This window comes from Glandiceps talaboti, chromosome 14 (assembly GCF_964340395.1).
Source record: "Glandiceps talaboti chromosome 14, keGlaTala1.1, whole genome shotgun sequence".
NCBI lineage: Eukaryota > Metazoa > Hemichordata > Enteropneusta > Spengelidae > Glandiceps > Glandiceps talaboti.
In genome coordinates, this window is record NC_135562.1 from 5,157,634 (window position 1) to 5,178,207 (window position 20,574).

At 37.4% G+C, this 20,574-nt stretch overlaps 1 protein-coding gene across 1 annotated transcript in view; it reads left to right on the plus strand.

The window, feature by feature from the left end:
• LOC144445861 (ovochymase-2-like) overlaps nt 1-18,672 on the plus strand; it is a 30,279-nt gene extending 11,607 nt beyond the window's left edge. The window contains exons 6-17 of the mRNA XM_078135502.1: nt 746-1,014; nt 3,945-4,087; nt 5,419-5,580; nt 7,219-7,309; nt 9,023-9,165; nt 10,757-10,994; nt 11,670-11,795; nt 13,564-13,685; nt 14,378-14,466; nt 15,491-15,762; nt 16,883-17,025; nt 18,478-18,672. Of these exons, the coding sequence (XP_077991628.1) occupies nt 746-1,014; nt 3,945-4,087; nt 5,419-5,580; nt 7,219-7,309; nt 9,023-9,165; nt 10,757-10,994; nt 11,670-11,795; nt 13,564-13,685; nt 14,378-14,466; nt 15,491-15,762; nt 16,883-17,025; nt 18,478-18,672 (1,993 nt within the window). The remainder of the gene's footprint in view (nt 1-745; nt 1,015-3,944; nt 4,088-5,418; nt 5,581-7,218; nt 7,310-9,022; nt 9,166-10,756; nt 10,995-11,669; nt 11,796-13,563; nt 13,686-14,377; nt 14,467-15,490; nt 15,763-16,882; nt 17,026-18,477) is intronic.
• The last annotated feature ends 1,902 nt before the right edge of the window (nt 18,673-20,574 follow it).

A 20,574-nucleotide genomic window follows, 5' to 3' on the forward strand; every position in this document is an offset into this window, starting at 1 on the left:
TGTATGAAGTTCTTCCTGGAAAGAATATGACACCATTAAATTATTAGCCGGGGTACAAGATAAATGCCATCCGGGCAATACACGCCTCCTACGTCGGCGTGTATTTACCCGGACGGCATTTATTACTTGTATACATACATACATACATACATACATACATACATACATACATACATACATACATACATACATACATACATACATACATACTTGTACTTCGGTGTGGGTGTTAAATGTCGACTGACAGTTACAAATGAGGCTATTGACCAATCAGGGAAAAGCATGAAGACTGGTGTAATTGCTGAGTAGCAAATTTATCTAATATATTTGGTGGGAGTGTATTTTCTGTGTATGAGATCAAAATATTGCCATCCTGGGAAGAGTGATTAGATGCAGACAATCATAACAAAAACATGGCCCCTGACTGTGTGTGACCAGGAAGAACGATTAGACACAGACAATCATAACAACAACATGGCCCCTGACTGTTACTGAACTGATAAGATTCGGTTCACAGAGAGACACAGGCAGACTAGACAGACAGACAACTAGAGCTTGATAGAGACATGAAAGCACACAAACAAACAAACAAACAAACAAACAAACAAACAAACAATCAAACAAACAAACATGCACGGGAACGGGAAAAGAGAAATAGTGAACGAGACGTTGATATAGTATATAAACTCATTTTACATTTTTTGAAAATTTGTTTTATATAATACATAATTTGTACCTTTTTTAGATATCAGAATAACCCATTGGTTTTTGACATCGTTTCTGGCGAGCACAACATTATGATTGAGGACCCATATGAAAAGAGCCATGATGTCAATGATATATACATCCACCCAAATTATTCTCCACTAAAAGAAGAGTGGAACTTTGCTCTACTGGAAATCAGAGGCCAAATTGTTTTCAATGATCCGGTGACATTGGACATCTGTTTACCTAATGTTAATGATATCTTTCCCGGGGGCACCGAAACATGGGTTGCAGGATGGGGAGATACAGGTAAAAAAGCACACCGGGATGAGTAAATCAATATGCCGCAGTCAGGTTATCGAGAGACAAAAGATTTCACGGTTTGGAAAATATGGGTGCTATTCACAGTTCGTTTTGGGGTAGGAAGCGCGGGTCACAAAAGTTGACTATTGTAGCTAGTTATGTTTTGCCAAATTCCTGAAAAAAAACGTCTGAAATATTTTTATATTTGTTACCAGTTGTGTGCACATACGTACATACCCTATAACATCGCATGCGATATAATAATGTACAGAATGTACAGTGCACATTCTATAGGGAAAGCACAACTCACTGAGTATCGAACACATAATTTTCATACATATATAATCCGACTTTATCGAACTCACAATGCACGCCATGTTTTAATTCTATTTCATCGACAAAAATTATAGTATTTAAGATAAATTACTAAATAAAAGTTAAAGCGACTGTGTCCAGACTATATTGTAGCATACACGGTAGTCTAGTTTACAATACGCGCTACGATTAGGGACAGGTCAGTTTCTCCAGCCGGGGGGGGGGGTTGATTCTTAAATCTGGCCAACAAATGGTCACTGACCCCCCCCCCATCTGTAATACTAAAACAGGCTGACCCCTTATCACTTAATACTAAAATATGATGACCCCCCCATATATGATATTCGCATGACAGGTATTTTTGATTTAGTGTGGACTGCTTGACTGTCTTGCAAATACTTTATAAGATCCCAGGATAGCACTATCATAATTATAATTATTGACTACACAGGGTAAATATAATCCAAAAGGAGTTTAATAGCATCTTGAAATTGAAAGGTAGGGGGAAATCTTGAGTGGGGAATATGTACATCTCTTACGGGGGTCCTAGGGGGTCTCCCCCTAGAAGCCCAGGAGTTTTTTTACTTTGAAAAGTAAATTTTGAGACTATTCAGACACTTTCAGACAATAATGTTCAAGCTTTACAAGACAGCACCAATATGTAAAAAGCAACTACACAGGGTTGAAATATTTTTGAAATATACTTTGATAGCACCTTGACAGTAAGAGGTAGGGGAAGAGCTTGATACTGGGATATGTCCACCTCATGAGGGGGGGGGGTCCGAGGGGGTCTCCCTCTAGAAGCCCTGGAGGATTTTTACTCTTAAAGCCGATATTTAGGCTATTCAGACCCTTTCAAGCAATAACTTATCCATGCTTTACAAGACAGCACCATCAAATATCAGAAACTATTCTTTATAACTTACATAGGGTTGAAATATGTTCTTAAAAAGTTAAGTGGCATCATTATAGTAAAGGTCAGCACATCTAATAGTAGTATCATTGGTAGGGGAGATTTGGATTTTAAGGCAATTTTAGACTATCTTGGCAAACATTTCACATCTTTACATGTAAAAGACAATATCATCTCAAATTAGAATAGGGTGAAAGTATTTGAGAAACGTTTAATACCTTTATGACAGTAAAAATGTTGTTGGTGTATCTTATTGTTGGTTGAATGCATGAGTGACTTCTGATGGTGAGGGAGTCCTTGGGGTTTTCCCCTGGCAGATCTGCAGTTTTTTGCTTCTATTAAGGCAATGTTTAGGTTATTCATAGCCTTTGAGGTAATGTTTCCAAGCTTCGTAAAGCTAACGTAAATGTAAGTTTGAAATAAGTTTCCCATGTCACATAAAAATGGCCCCGTAACATTTGTATAGGGGCATTAATATTGCATGTATAGTAAAGCCACCGGTATGTTATTAGAGAACATTAGGTGGTCATACCAACTGTATAATAGAAACTGCAATCTGATGAGATGTGGTGATTTGTAGTGACAATAACATGTAGTGTCCAAAATAGAAAGTGTATTAATCTCTTCTGACAAGTCATACTGATGAGTAGAACAATTTAGATTAACTTCTTTTATAAACTATCTATGAAGATTACCATTACGAAACCTTCAAGTTCACTTTTGTCCCAAAGTGCAATATTCGTGAAGCACTGATTGTGAAACAGCCAAACATTTACACGACATGTTCTGTAACTAGTGTGGTAGCTAGGTAATATATGTATATGTATAATTTATGTATAGTTATGTTTGAACTAATAAGTAATATTACAGAATTCATATAAGAAACAGAGACAAGAACAAATATTTACATGTACCGCATTTCAGATAAGGCTATACTAGTATGCCATTGTAGAAAATGATTTTTTTCTTCCATCACAATCCAAAACACAATGACCCCCCCCCCATCCACAATTTTTAAACAGCATGACCCTCCTACTGCCAATTTCAAAAACAGGGTGACCCCCCCCCTACAAATCCATCCCCCCCGGGCCGAAGAAACTTACCGGTCCCTTACTACGACCATCTCCATCGTATAGTTTCCGTTCTTACCCCTGACATCGATAGCTAATGGTATTGCAGGAGTGTTGATATAACGTGGTGACGTGTGATTTCGACCGAACCAGTCGAGCTCTTATGTGGTTCCTTCCGGGACCCCAAACAAACAAAATCGATAATTGTATAAAGTGGACCCAATTTTTTAGACTCCTTATCTCTAAAAAATACGTACCCATTTTAGACCAAAGGGTGAAAAATCACACCCCAAAGGGCGCAGATATACGTATACCCAATAGGCGGGAGTACCCCTCCCCCGTAAGTAACATCCTGAGATATACCATATTTGGACATTACGTAACTGCCCCAATATACACTAACTTTATTGGGCAGAATGCTGTGATTGATTACATAAATTTATATCAAGTGTTGTTAATCATGAAATGACCCCAAAGTTTACTAAAATGTCATCCCCCCGGGGTATGTTCCCTTTTTTAAGGGTAATCTTATGACGTCAGCTTGTTGTGGCACATTATGTGCATTGGTGAAAGTGATCATACCCTAACAAAGTGTGAATGCATGCAGGACGTAATATTCCTCTTTGTTTTGTTTTCAGCACCGGAAGTAGAAAATTTAGTTCTTAACCAAGCTAATGTGACACTAGAGAGTGATGAATACTGCAACGATCCTAGTCGTCATAATGGTGACGTCACAGAGAGTTTATTATGTGGTGGAACTGACACTGTTGATGCATGCGTTGTGAGTAGGCCTCCTATCGCTACACATACATATTTTGTACTTTCATACAAAAACTTTCATCTGGTAAATCAGTAACGACACTAGGCGTCTATTCCGAGGGATCCAAAAACAGTGGAAAGCATTGAAGCTTTCAGCTAACTAAACACAAATGCATATATACAACCCTTAAAACTGAAGTAAAACACTTTCTCCATTTGTCAAAGTCATTTATAGTGTTCACATCACCTGTAAAGGTATACTATGTTAATTGCTTGATTATAAGCCTGCTATATGACCTTTCTAATTGGTCAATTTCTAAACAGCAGACTGATCACAGTGAATGATAGTCGTCCCATGATAATATTTAGCTCTAAATGGGATCTAGACAATGCAAAACAAGTAAGAAACTTGTCTGTGAGACAATGTTTTATGGCATCTATGGTAACACTCTAGCTGTTGTTTATTGACTTCCTTGCACTGCTAACATTGTTTACAGATACACTGAGAAACACCACATACTGTTAAAGGAATAGAAATAATATACCTTTACACTTAATATGGATGCTACAAATGAGTGTGGCAAATCATGCAAATGTTGTAGAAATGACACTTGATATGGGTGATTTAATTAATGAGTGTGGCAAATCATAGATGTGTTTTACTTGGGTGTTGCAAGTTGTATAAATGACACTTGGTATGGATGCTACAAATGAGTGTGGCAAATCATGCAAATGTTTTACCTCAGTGTTACCAGTTGTATTCGCAATTGAGGCAGACATTTAAGTGAGTGTTTCTCTGAAATTATGCACAGTCATGATATGACTGTTTAGGAAAATGCTTTTATTTCACGGAGTGGCGTTAACTAATATAATGGTACTCAGAGTAGAGTAGCGTGTCTGATGACTTCGTATTCCACTGATCTCTTGTAGTGTATACATTTTGGGGGTTTTCAATGTTCACACTATATATCCACTCAACAAAGGCATCGATATCACCCACTTGTGTAATCTACCATATACGTTCCAGAGTTAGTAGAATAATTTAAGTACCAGTTTTGAAATGCAGCACCGCCCCCCCCCCACCCAAAAAACAAACATACAATTAAAAACAAACAAACAAACGGACCTACGATATCTCAATGTCATGTGTTATCTCGACAAACTATGCCATCTTTTCCCAAAATGAGTCCATCGTGTGAAGAGCGACTGTCCAAAATGACCCATCACACACATCAAGTGACAGTAAGTGACCCCCCCCCACACACACACACTGTTCCTCCCCGGATCCCAATATAGTGGTCAAAGTGAGGTTAAAGTGATCAAACCGTTATTTTCTTTGTATTCTGTGTTTAGGGTGATGACGGTGGTCCAATGATGTGGTACAGACCTATACAGGATGAACAGGACCCGAACCCTGATGATGAGAGATGGTACCTGATTGGTGTGACTGGTGATCGTACGCGCCATGGTTGCGTCAATCCAGATAAACCAGGCCTTTATGGCAAGGTTTCCAGCGTAATTCCTTGGATTGAACTTACTTTATTATTAGGCTAGATGAATTCTGATCGACACTAATCTATTTGCTGGAAAGTGTACTTTCAAATGTAATAACATCTAGACAAGTTTCAATTCATCACAACTCACTCTTGGTTAATAAAGTACAGTAGTAATCAACGCATGTTCGGTTTTATATCTTATTTCACAATGAAGTACTACTACGGACCGGCTCCCTATAGCGTAGTGGTTAGCACACAGGATTAGCAATCGGGAGGTCTTGGGTTCGAATTCCACTGGAAAAACAGGGTGAGGGTTCTAAAGACTCGATGCGTAGGCTGTATCACTCAGCCATGTCTCACTCACAAGACGGGTGCGAATCTCTCTCTCTCTCTCTCTCTCTCTCTCTCTCTCTCTCTCTCTCTCTCTCTCTCTCTCTCTCTCTCTCTCTCTCTCTCTCTCTCTCTCTCTCTCTCTCTCTCTCACACACAAAATGAAGCCTTGATTATAAATTATATATGTGGATATAATCACCCTGGAATCAATAGAGTGTAAATATTGATTGAGGTTGGATGTGTTGGATTGAATGTGTTGGCACTTGAGTAAATCTATCGACCACAGGCGCCATAATATACATTGAGTGTAATTACAGCAACGTTCATTGATCGCTTATCAGTATTAGCATCATATTTATGCATTTTTGTAGCACCGTAATTCAGCAAGACACACACAACAAGACATAATATAGTCAGCTTTAAGAGCCCTATTAATCACATTACACTCGTCACAAGGAAACAAATTACAAACACTCATATGATTGTCAATTTATAAGAAGACTTACATCACAATAAATTGGGCACCGAATAATACTAAGATGATGGCCAAATTTGAAAAAAAATCAATTGTCACTTGGAGAACACATATCATGATGTACCAATGCCATCTACCACCATTTGGACAGTTCACAAGGTTGGGTAGCCAATGCCATTTACCACCATCTGGACAGTTGACAGGGGTAGCTAATCACTCTTATATTTTGTTCCAATATCACAAAGTGACTCTGTCCATCAGAAGTAGATATCACCTGTTGACCTTCCACAGTGACACTATTATCTCAACTTGGCATCAAATGACATGTTATATTGATTTATATCAGAATGTTTCATTAGATGCACATTGAATATTCATGACTATTTATCTAAAGGTAATAAGCACTTAGGGTACTCAATATTCATGACTTTTAGTTTGATAATTTCTGGATGTACTTATGTAACCCAGTTTATTTGGAATTCATCAGAATGAAACCCCACTCAGCGTTTTTAGTTAACATCTCAATGAAGGAAAAGCTAGCTAATCCACTATTGCATGATATGGGACAGTGCTCAGAAGTGCAATTTGATAATTTCTGGTCTGGTCTATTACGATGATTTTATCAGAAATTACATTAGAAAATAAGTAAATTACCGAAACGTGAGATGTTCATTAGAGTTTCGATATACAGCTGAGCAGCATTGTGACTTAAAATATAAGTCACGCATTCAGCAAATTTGAACAAGGTCAAATGAATAACTATCTGATGTTACCAGATGCCCACCCGACTTTTATTCCCATATTTATAGCATTGTATGTCTGTATTCAGTTTATCGACACTCATTCTAGCGTAGAAGACAGAGTAAGGAGGGAACTATGCGTGTCTTTGTCATCATCCTCGCTGTTGTCACAGCGGCCTTGGGCCAAGTTGAACCAGGAGGTAAATTTAATTTTGATGCTTTAATTACAAAATACCATAAGCTTCTCTATTTGATACAACCATGCAGAAGCTAATAAGAAACTAAACATGCCATAGCAAGATTGAATGAATAAAGTTTCTTGCAACAATGTGTCTAAAATGCAATGAACTGAAGTGCCACCATGCAGACGTCAGTATATATTACATTGGCGCCAGCCTGTGTGCCTCTTGTTTCAGTACGTTCATTTAAATGTTTGTTTTTTTTAGCAATAATTGACATCTTGCTATTAAAGTGTAGCGTGTGCAGTTTCTTATTGACATCTGTGTGGTTGTATCAACGGTATTTTGAAATCCACTGTAATTGATAATCTATAGAACATTTCAGACATTTGGCTTTAATAGTAGACATGGCTAAAATGTAAAGACACCCCTCCTCCCCGTACTTTAAAAAATCCAATTTACTGTTTCATTTGTTTCTGTTTACAACAAAAAATTTTCTCCATTTGATTTTAACTAGGCTCTCAGGACTTTCACAAGATTTTGATTGGCATTACGGTTTTCATCAATACACTTTGAATATTTAGAATTGTAATTGGGGGAATTTTCTTTTTCAGTTTGATTCTCTGGTGTTATCGGTAATTCCATATGGTATTTCAAAACTTCTGAAATGCCCTGTAAATACTCATATCTCTCCATTTCGTTAAGTAACAAATCGAATTAATGCTCTCTATAACTTTGTTTTTACTTAGCATATATTTAAGTAAACATGTTTGTTTGAAGTTTTAATATTAACATCCACAGCCATCTGTCTATTTCAAAGTTATCATGCAGTTGCAAATTAATGATAACAGAATATTAAGGAACTTGCAATCCAGACTGAGCATGCTCAGACGCAAAGGACTATGGCATTATTTGTGGTTATCGTAATACCTAATCTGGGGCCACCGATAAAAAAAACCTCCTACAATAGTCAGGGTACACTATGACTTGGCCATTCGTGGTTGCAAACAATGTAAAATTATTGTTTACAGTACCATTTTATTTGTATTTATTATCACATTTCCCATTATGCAACATTCAACAAGGTGTGTTTGCAAGTTCCCTATTGGGGATATAGAAGTAGTGTAAACCTGAAAATGTTCGCTAAAGACTTTTTTTCGTTTATTTCGCTGGGGAACAAAACCACAGAAATAAATGGTGACTAACATGCCTTCTTGTATATGAACACAATATACCAGTTTTGTAATTAGTAAAAATTAGTGTTTGAGAACTGTCTGAAGACGGTAAAATTGCAAACATTTCTAGTAGTGAAAATATCTAGGTTAACAGTAATTGGTTAGTTAGGTTATATGAAAATCAATGTCACAATAACCAAATAGGGGTGTCATGTTATATTGGTTGGTTATGGAGTCTTCAGTAATTACAGGGCGGGGAATGCACGGGTGTTGGAGTTGGGGTTTGATTTTTACAAATCCGTTCTCAGGGGAGGGTAACATTTTAGAAATAGAATTAGGGGACGGTCACATTTTACTTAGATTTAATGTTTATCTAACTTTGCATTATTTTATTAATTTGGCATCCCAGTGCTGCCACCACTGTCAAATCTCACTGCTTCCATATCCACCGCTGCCACCATTGTACCGTAATATCAGAACATATCAGTCTTAACACCCACCCACCCAACCACTCACTTAAGGGCGATTGATGTATTCGTTTCTGTACTTAATATTTCAGACTCCGGGTGTGGCAATGAATTATACCAGTTTGAAGACGGTGGAGACTTTACATCGATGAACTTCGACCCAGATAATAATGTCAACTATGATGCCAATGCATTTTGTGAGTGGGTACTTCAGACGTCAGTGGATTTGGGACAGGTAATGTCACCACTAATGTAGCGTCATAGTGCAAGCTTGTTGAATGTTAAATATTCGTGAAAACAATAACTCCTAACAGCACTTTCTTTTGACCCAACATGCAGAAACCAATAAAAAACAGCTTATTCTGCACTTTAATGACAAGATACCATGACCCCAATTGCCTGCTATATTTAGCCTGGACGAAATAGTTATTAAGGTAGTCAGTCGTAGTTTTGTGAAGGTGGTTTATCAAAACCAACAAAAGAACAATTTAAAATTGATTCAGAAAAAAACACATCAGATTTTCAAATCATCACTTTGTTACATGGCACCTTGTAGGGGAAAATGCAAAAATAAGTAACCAACCCAAAAACTAATTTTGTATAAAAATAGAAAGAACGCAAACAATAAACAAAAACAACTATTTATAAACAAATATGGCCAAATTCAAGCCCTGTGCTGTGATAAGCTATTGAATGGACGTTCATTTAATTAAAATCTCAATGGGGAGTTCAAGTTCCCTAAATTTGCAGTGTAGTGTTTTGGGACTTTCAGTGTTTACACTATCTTGATCACAGGGTGATTAGAATAGCACAACAGAGGAACTGCTATCATCCACTTGTGTAATCTATCACATTGAAGGACAATAGATTTAGTTTGCCTCTATCTTAGAAAACAGAAGGCTCGACTACCATTGTTGCATCACATGCCACTACACTGATCAGACTAATTGTTTAATGTTGACTCCTGTGATCATCTCAGTAATGCATGTACAGTTACATAATGACTTAATTTGAATAATGATAGTCTGACGAGTTGTGTACATTTACATAATGACTTCATTTGAATAATGATAGTCTGACTAGTTATGTACATTTACATAATGACTTCATTTGAATAATGATAGTCTGACTAGTTGTGTACATTTCCATAATGACTTCATTTGCATAATGATAGACTGACTAGTTGTAGACACTGCAAACTAGGACCAATCAGGTTATTAGGCACACATTATCAATGTGTAATTAACAGTTTGCAGGAAAAGTTAAACTTTGGCTACTAGGGCTAGGAAGTATGGCAGCAAACGATATACCCAACAAATGAGATAGATATGTGGAATTCATTACTAAATTTATCAAACTGTAAACATTGATCAGGGTGCATTCTTTGTCATAAATGCTTTGTTTTTTGGAGTTGGAGACACGCAATCTTCTAGGCAAAATAGACTGGGCTACCCAGACTCCTTTGACTTCCACCGCTGTGGGGTTAATGCAACAATTTATTCTAAAGTAAAAAGTGTCAAAAGAGGGTATATCTGAAACAACAGCACAACTGCCTTGCTATAGGGTAAATTGTTGCATGAAATTCTCCATAGCCAAGCAATATTGAAAAGAATTCACTGTCTTTTAAACACACCCGAAAACTTATAACAAGGACTTTGCCATATACTTAACGTGTTTGCCATGAACTTTGAAAATACCATTAATTTTCTCTCCTTGTTTTTCTTTCTGTCTGTTCTTATGTATTATTTCTGTCTGTCTGTCTGTCTGTCTGTCTGCCTGTCTGCCTGTCTGCCTGCATGCCTGTCTGTTTGTCTCTCTGTTCGTAGGCCATCGAGTTGAATTTTGAATATTTTGCAGTCGAAAAGGCTGTCAATTGTGTGCACGATAGTGTTATTGCTTACGATGGATACACCAGTGAGGACCCCATTCTCAGAGTAATGTGTGGTCATTCTATCCCCAACCCTACAATATCATCAGCAACCGTTATGCATGTTGAGTTTATTACCGATAGCAGTGTACAGTACCCAGGGTTTTCGGCCACTTGGCGTGCACGTGAGCAGCCTAGTAAGTTTGAAAGCTTGACTAATCATCAGACAAACACTGACACAAGACACGCACGTGCACACAGACACACTAACATACGTACGTACGTACGTACGTACATACATACATACATACATACATACATACATACATATATACGTACGTACGTACGTACGTACGTACGTACGTACATACATACATACATACATACATACATACATACATACATACATACATACATACATACAGACATCCAAACATACATATATACAAAGCTACATACATACATACATACATACATACACACATACACACACACACACACACACATACACACACACACACACACACACACACACACATTTCCAATACCAAAAACAGTTATCTCAGACAACGAACACAACGTCTGTTCTGATATTCAAAATAATGTCTAAATCAAATAAAGTATGTGTGTAAGTGTACCTTGTAACTTATAATACAGCTATCATGGATTGATTGGGAAAGCCTTAACAGTTTCGCAACAACGTGATAGCGAGCGTGCAACATAGCAATGTCAAGTAATCCCAAACCTGAATGGACTTTCGATTCTGTAGAATTGTGTGATTGCGCCAGTATCAAAAACAAATCGCTGGGAGCAATTCCAAGAACAAACAACGAAAAGTCTAAAAAATTAAATACTCTGGCTTCTTCATCTAGTCGAATGTGAGTCAGAGGTTGGTTATCGATGTGGAGATGATGAAAACGGATATTGTATTCCGATCGAAGAACGTTGCGATGGAGTACAACACTGTTCCTTGGGTGAAGATGAACTTGGTTGTCCCAGTAAGTATGGTGGCATACAATGAACTCTGTCAGAAGTGTACATGAAACTGGGGTGATGTGCCTGAAACGGGGTCCCTTGTTGAACTTGTTATATTTTATTTTGCCATAAAACTAGTAATAAAGGAAAACCAGTTTTATGAAGGTTGAAAAACCCTGACTTTAGACAGTGAGTGAAAAAAGAATCACTCCAGGCCGTTCTTCAGAGTTCCGGTGGGGGGAGGGGAGTACTTCTCATTTGCATATCAATAGAACAGATTTTATTAGGATTACCCTTAGAAACTCTGAGGGTTAATCAGGTATAAATGAGTCAAGTGGTCAACTTTATAACGAATTTTCAGACAGCGCTGAATATTCGTCAGATATGTCAAGCGGAGAGGAATGCTGCTAAGCAACAACGTATGATGGTAATATTCAACCCTATCCTTGGAACCAGATATCAGTAATGATAGATCCTTTGGTATGCCTTATAAAATAAGAATATATTACTTATTGAAACTTTATTATTACTACATTTTATACTACTATTATTACAAAATTACAGAAACCATAAATCAAAAGACCCCATTTGTCTTTTAAGTTTTGTGGTTTCCAAGATCCTAGTGCAGCAAAATACACCCCCCCCCCGCTATCCACATATATGAAAAGAACAGAAACGAATTGTAACATGAAATACTTTTCAATTGCTTCATAATTAAAGTATAAAAATCTAAGTCTCACATATCGCATATAATACAATTTTATGCAAAAGTTCTGCAACTTTTGATGGGAAAAATCATCTGAAACTCAAAATGTCACTTTTAAGTCATTTTGGGGGGATTCAGCACCATCAGATTACCCTGAGAAAGGTGCCTTCCAGCTTCTATCCCGAAATGCCTACAGGTACTAGGTAGCACCATTTTCTGAAAACATAGATTGACTACTATGTATAGTTTATGCAAATAGGGTTAAGGTTTTTACCAGGTGGACTTACGAAGGCCGAACGTTAAACAGCTAAAATACACAACTCACAATAAATGTACTACGATTTACTTCAAGTTTTCAACAATAACAAGAACAAGATCAAGAACAAGAACAAGGACAACAACAACAACAAAAACAACAACAACAAATAGTGTATGTTGTTTTATGCAATTTCAAGTTGTGTACGCACGGGTTTGTAGTTAGCCTATCTGAGGACTTGAAGGACCAATGCTACTAACACTATTTCCGCTATCCTAACTGACAGTTTGATTGGTTTGAATTTCGCTCGTCCTTCCAAGTCTTCTCATTAAACATTAGCATAAATTTGAATTGAATGTGATGTATGTGGGTCGACGACTCACACTCACATATGCTGATTGTGTGATTTAAATATGTCTAATTATGTATTCAACCAATCACGTTCTATGTCGGAATGCCATTTGTTACTAGTGTAACTGAAGAATCAGGTTAGACTTGGAAGGACTCGTAAGCGAAAATTCAAAAAATCAAAATTTTAGTTAGGAAAGCGAAAATAGTGTAGTAGCTGGTCCTTCAAGTCTGGTAGGCAACAAGTTTGTAGGCGAATGCCGGGATTTTTCATTTAATGAATTTTAAATTGAATTTTCAATAACTATCTCAAGATTCGCCTAATTTAGTCTGGAGCATATTTAGTTAAAAAAGCATAGGCGCACGACTTTGGGCCATAGCATATCCATATATTGTGAAAGGATTTTTGTGTGTATCAGACCATTGCACGGTGGCCAGCTGTTCTTGACAATGTTACAACACATCCTATTTATCTTTGTAGAGAACTCTTTCGCCTGTGGCAGACAGGAGATTGAACCTGTACTGATTCCAAACTCACAGGGATCTCCTAGTGCAAATATCATTGGAGGATACGAAGCTGTTGAAGGCAGTTGGCCATGGGTGGTAAGAACAATCAAACTAAAGCAACAATAGCAGCAGCATCATCGTCAACAAAAACAACAACAACAACAACAACAACAACAACAACAACAACAACGACGACGACGACGACGACGACGACAACGCACAAGCACTTAGGACACAAATGTACCTACTCACCTACCTGCTTGACTACCTCCATCCAGCCATCTATCCATCCATCTATCCAATAACCCACCCATGCACAGCCATGCACACACACACACACACACACACACACACACACACACACACACACACACACATTCATTCATTCATTCACACTCACATGCATTACTATGGTGACAGACTTACCAGAAATGTGGTTCTTAGCACAACTGAAATTTAGGAGTTCAGTAGTGCTGTAGGCATGGTGCGGTGTCTGTCTGTCTGTCTGTCTGTCTGTCTGTCTGTCTGTCTCAATTACTTGAAGATCCATGAGTGATATGCAAATTAGTGCTTAAAGCATGATGATTTTTGTTAGATTTTTATATCACTCGTATTTTCCTTGGCTGAACGAAAAATGACATTGGGAGTAATATCTAATCATCCTCTGTAAAAAAATATGAATTCGATACGTCAGGATTGTAATTATTGGGAATGATTAACTTCTTACTTTTGCGCTTATTTTATATTTTCTTGAAGTCCTCTCTTTCATCTTACTGTCAATACCGTAGGTATCAATCGAGAGATCGTTTGAATACAAATGTACTGGCACCATCTTGAACCGACATTGGATTCTTACCTCTGCAAGCTGTGTTTTTACGTAAGTATTATATTACGTACATGAGAGAGAGAGAGAGAGAGAGAGAGAGAGAGAGAGAGAGAGAGAGAGAGAGAGAGAGAGAGAGAGAGAGAGAGAGAGAGAGAGAGACGGACAGACAGACAGACATGTGACAGACAGACAGACAGACAGAGACAGAGAGAGAGAGAGAGTCAGAGACAGATAGAGACAGTGAGACAGACATACAGACAGACAGACACAGAGGCAGATTGACACAGGCAGAGACATACACACATACATACATACATACATACATATATACATAGAAATGCATATGGAACTTGTAAGTTAGTCCGTATAAATTGATGTAAGATCCGACGTTTCGAATTAAAATCCTTCGAGGTATTTATCGGCAAGATTAGGTAAACACCTGAATATATCTGAATGTTATGGAACAGAACAGTGTACATACATACATACATACATACATACATACATACATATACATACATATATAGTTTTACATACACACATACACATACACATACAGAAAGAGCCAGACAGACACAGAGAGACGCGACACAAACAAACAAACAAACAAACAAACAAACAAACAAACAAAACAAACAAACAAACAGACAGACAGACAGACAGACAAGGGAGGGGGAAGCGAGAAATAGTGAATGAGACGTGGATATAATATATAAACTCATTTGACATTTTTTGAAAAATTTTGTTTTATATAATACATAATCTTGTAACTTTTTTTAGATATCAGAATAACCCATTGGTTTTTGATGTCATTTCCGGCGAGCACAACATTATGACAGACAACTAGAGCTTGATAGAGACAGGAAAGCACACAAACAAACAAACAAACAAACAAACAAACAAACAAACAAACAAACAAACAAACAAACAAACAAACAAACAAACAAACAGACAAACAAACAATCAAACAAACAAACATGCACGGGAAGGGGAAGAGAGAAATATTGAACAAGACGTGGATATAGTCTATAAACTCATTTTGTTTTATATAATACATAATTTGTACCTTTTTTAGATATCACAATAACCCATTGGTTTTTGACATCGTTTCTGGCGAGCACAACATTATGATTGAGGACCCATATGAAAAGAGCCATGATGTCAATGAAATATACATCCACCCAAATTATTCTCCACTAAAAGACGAGTGGAACTTTGCTCTACTGGAAATCAGAGGCCAAATTGTTTTCCGCAACAATCCGGCGACATTAGACATCTGTTTACCTAATGATAATGATATCTTTCCCGGGGACACCGAAACAGTGGTTGCAGGATGGGGAGATACAGGTAAAAAAGCGCACCCGGATAAGTAAATCAATATGAAACAGTCAGGTTATCGTCGGAGAGACAAAAGATTTCACGGTTTGGAAAATATGGGCGCTGTTCACAATTCGTTTTGGGGTAGGAAGCGAGGGTCACAAAAGTTGACTATTGTAGCTTGTTATATTTTGCCATATTCATGAAAAAAAAAACATCTGAAATATTTTTATTTATTACCAGTTGAGTGCACATACGTACATAACCTATAACATCGCATGCGATATAATAATGTACAGAATGTACAGTGCACATTCAGGGAAAGCACTCCTCACTGAGTATTGAACACATAATTTTCATACATATATAATCCGACTTCATCGAACGTACAACGCACGCCATGTTTTCATTCTATTTCATCGACAAAAATTATAGTACTTAAGATAAATTATTGAAAAAAAGTGAAGGCGACTGTTGACATACTATATTGTAGCATACACCGTAGTCTGGTTTACTATACGCGCTACGATTACTACGATCATCGATATCTCCATCGTATAGTGTCCGTTCTTTAATACCCCAGACATCGATAGCTAATGGTATTGCAGGAGCATTGATATAACGTGATGACTCGGGATTTCGACCGAACTCGTCGAGAACTTATTATGTGGTTCCTTCCAGGACCCCATTTCAGACCAAACAAAATCGAAAATTGGGTAAAGTGGACCCAATTTTTTTAGACTCCTTATCTCTAAAAACACATTAGCCATTTTAGACTAAAGGGCGAAACCCCACCCTGAAGGGCGGTACAAATACGTATACCCAAAAGGCGGGAGCACCCCCCCCCCCCTTCCCGGGTAAGAAGCATCCTGAGATATTTGGAAATGTAACTTCCAAAATATACACTAACTTTATTGGGCAGAATTCTGTGATTGATTACATAAATTTATGTGTTGTTAATCATGAAATGACCCTTCAGAATCCAAAGTTTACTAAAATGTCCCTCCCCCGGTGATGTTCCCTTTTAAGGGTAATATTATGACGTCAGCTTGTTGTGGCACATTATGTGTATTGGTGAAAGTGATCATACCCTAACAAAGTGTGAATGCATGCAGGACGTAATATTCCTCTTTGTTTGTTTTGTTTTCAGCACCAGAAGTAGAAAATTTAGTTCTTAACCAAGCTAATGTGACATTAGAGAGTGATGAATACTGCAACGATCCTAGTCGTCATAATGGTACCGTCACAGAGAGTTTATTATGTGGTGGAACTGGCACTGTTGATGCATGCGTTGTGAGTAGGCCTCCTATCGCTACACATACATATTTTGTACTTTCATACAAAAACTTTCATCTGGTAAATCAGTAACGACACTAGGCGTCTATTCCGAGGGATCCAAAACAGTGAAAAGCATTGAAGCTTTCAGCTAACTAAACACAAATGCATATGTGCAACCCTTAAAACTGAAGTAAAACACTCTCTCCTTTTGTCAAAGTCATTTATAGTGTTCACATCACCTGTAAAGGTATACTATGTTAATTGCTTGATTATAAGCCTGCTATATGACCTTTCTAATTGGTCAATTTCTAAACAGCAGACTGATCACAGTGAATGATAGTCGTCCCGTGATAATATTTAGCTCTAAATGGGATCTAGACAATGTAAAACAAGTAAGAAACTTGTCTGTGAGACAATGTTTTATGGAATCTATGTTTACACTCTAGTTGTTGTCTATTGACTTCCTTGTGCTGCTAACATTGTTTACAGATACACTGAGAAACACCACATACTGTTAAAGCAATTGAAATAATATACCTTTACTCTTGATATGGACGCTACAAACGACTGTGGCAAATCATGCAAATGGTTTACTTGAGTGTTGCAAGTTGTAGAAATGACACTTGATATGGGTGATTTAATTAATGAGTGTGGCAAATCATAGATGTGTTTTACTTGAGTGTTGCAAGGTGTATAAATGACACTTGATATGGGTGCTATAAATGAGTGTGGCAAATCATGTATGTGTTTTAGTTGAGTGTTGCAAGTTGTATAAATAACACTTGATATGGATGCTACAAATGGGTGTGGCAAATCATGCAAATGTTTTACTTTAGTGTTACCAGTTGTATCCGCGATTGAGGCAGACATTTAAATGAGTGTTTCTCTGAAATTATGCATAGTCATGATATGACTCGTCTGAATCTAGAGTTTAGGAAAATGCTTTTATTTCACAGAGTGGCCTTAACTAATGTAAGGGTACTCAGAGTAGAGTAGCATGTCTGATGTCTTCGTATTCCACTGATCTCTTGCAGTGTATATATTTTGGGGTTTTCAATGTTCACACTATATTGATAATATCCACTCAACAAAGGCATCGATATCACCCACTTGTGTAATCTACCATATTCGTTCCAGAGTTAGTAGAATATTTTAAGTACCAGTTTTGAAATGCAGCACCGCCCCCTCCCGAAAAAAAACACACATACGATTAAAAATAAACAAACAAACAAACGGGCCTACGATATCTCAATGTCATGTGTTATCTCGACAAACTATGCCATTTTTCCCCAAAATGAGTCCATCATGTTAAGAGCGATTCACGGTCCAAAATGACCCACCCTCACACACACCAAGTGACAGTAAGTGACCCCCCCTCCACACACACACTGTTCCTCCCCGGATCCCAATATAGTGGTCTGAGGTTAAAGTGATCAAACCGTTATTTTCTTTGTATTCTGTGTTTAGGGTGATGACGGTGGTCCAATGATGTGGTACAGACCTATACAGGATGAACTGGACCCGAACGAAGATGATGAGAGATGGTACCTGATTGGTGTGACTGGTGATCGTACGCGCCATGGTTGCACCAATCCAGATAAACCAGGCCTTTATGGCAAGGTTTCCAGCGTAATTTCTTGGATTGAATCTACTATATTATAGATGAATTCTGATCGACACTAATCTATATGCTGGAAAGTGTACTTTCAAATGTAATAACATCTAAGTTTCAATTCATCACAAACCCATTCTTGGTTAATAAAGTAAAGTAGTAATCACCGGATGTTCGGTTGTATGTATCTTATTTCACAATAAAGTACTATGGACCACAGGGGACCCAGGAACCGTGTGACAAACAAAACAAAACAAAACAAACAAACAAACAAACAAATAAATAAACTATCAAATAAATGACAAATGGAACAAGCAAACGAACCACAAGTATAGTGATGGGTACAAAAAACGTATCTAGGTATACCCCCTCGAGTATCTGTTTATTTGCTGGTTTATTTAATTATTTTATTTGTCCCTATACTTGTCGTTCGTTTGCTTGTTCATTTGTCATTTTTTGAGTTTATTTATTTATTTATTTATTTATTTATTTGTTTGTTTTATTTTGTTTTGTTTGTCACATGGTTCCTGGGTCCCTTGTGTATGGACCGACTTCCCTGTAGCGTAGTGGTTAGCGCACAGGATTAGCTGTCAGGAGGTCACGAGTTCGAATCCCACAGGAAACAGGGGATTTTTCTGTGACCGACCCAAACCCAGGGTGTGTGTTCTACAGACTCAATGGGTAGGCTGTATCACTCAACCATGTCTCACTCACAAGACGAGTGGGAATTCATTTGGGGGTAATGACTCGAAAGTTGGGGACATTGACTGAGGTTGAATGTGTTGGCACTTGAGTAAATCTATCGACCACAGGCGCCATAATATACATTGAGTGTAATTACAGCAACGTTCATTGATCGCTTATCAGTATTAGCATATTGCAATGTTGGTGGAGGGTATATGGTATGTAACCATAGTTTTTAGTTTGTTTATCACTGAGTTTGACTAAACATTGATTTCCCTATAAGCATTTACTGGGTTTCTAAACCAGACTATTTTGAATAGAAAATGGATCTAATCATTCTCGTAAGATGCAGAGCATGTTTAACATATTTACCTTCTGACGAACAAAAAATCATAGCATATGTGAGAGCACTGCCTTAAAGAGGAAAGTGATTTTACAACGATGTTGCCACTATAAAGTGGTTTTTCGACGATGTTTCGACAATACAGTGGTTTTACGGCGATGTTGCAATCATACAATCTTTCATATTACACATTTCAAAGACAACATGAAAAATAGTTTGACAACAGACGACAGGAAATATTATGGGAACATTTGCACTGTTTCTATTGATAAAATTTCGTTCCTACTTTTCTTTTCAATAAAGGTACTATAAATATTGATTGCATTGCTCAGCCACACGCGCGCCAGTTCTTTCTGTAAACATTCGGCATCTGCCTTGTGTTATAAGTAGGAATCTTCATACTGTTAGCTAGACTGTGAATGTTTACAGAACGGATAGATAATATACAGTAGTTACACCTTATGTCACTCTTTGCGAATTAATTAGCAGATAATAGCCAACGAAAATAATTGGGAATAAAAGTGCAAATGTTCACATATAAGTTTCCTGTCCCTATGTGGTTTGACGAAAATTTTCAATTACTTTCACGTTAGTAGGTGATAGCTCTGGAAATAGCACTATGGAAAATCCGACAAATCTAGAGGTGAAGATGCTAGCTACAGAGTTTCCGGAAACCATATTTTCAAAGCTACCGAGGGGGAAACATTACCGTTAAAAAGCTGGAAAACATTTGTTATCGTATGTAAAATAACAACCATTTTACACATTTCTCAATCTTTTGCAAATGCATTGAGTTGCAAACCACAGACTTTGTCAATGTTGTTTCACATTGAGTTTCCAAGTAGGAAGCCATGATAAAATTGTTTTATAAATTAAGAATCTAAAATAAATACCCAATCCTCATCCATATGGCCACTTTTAATTA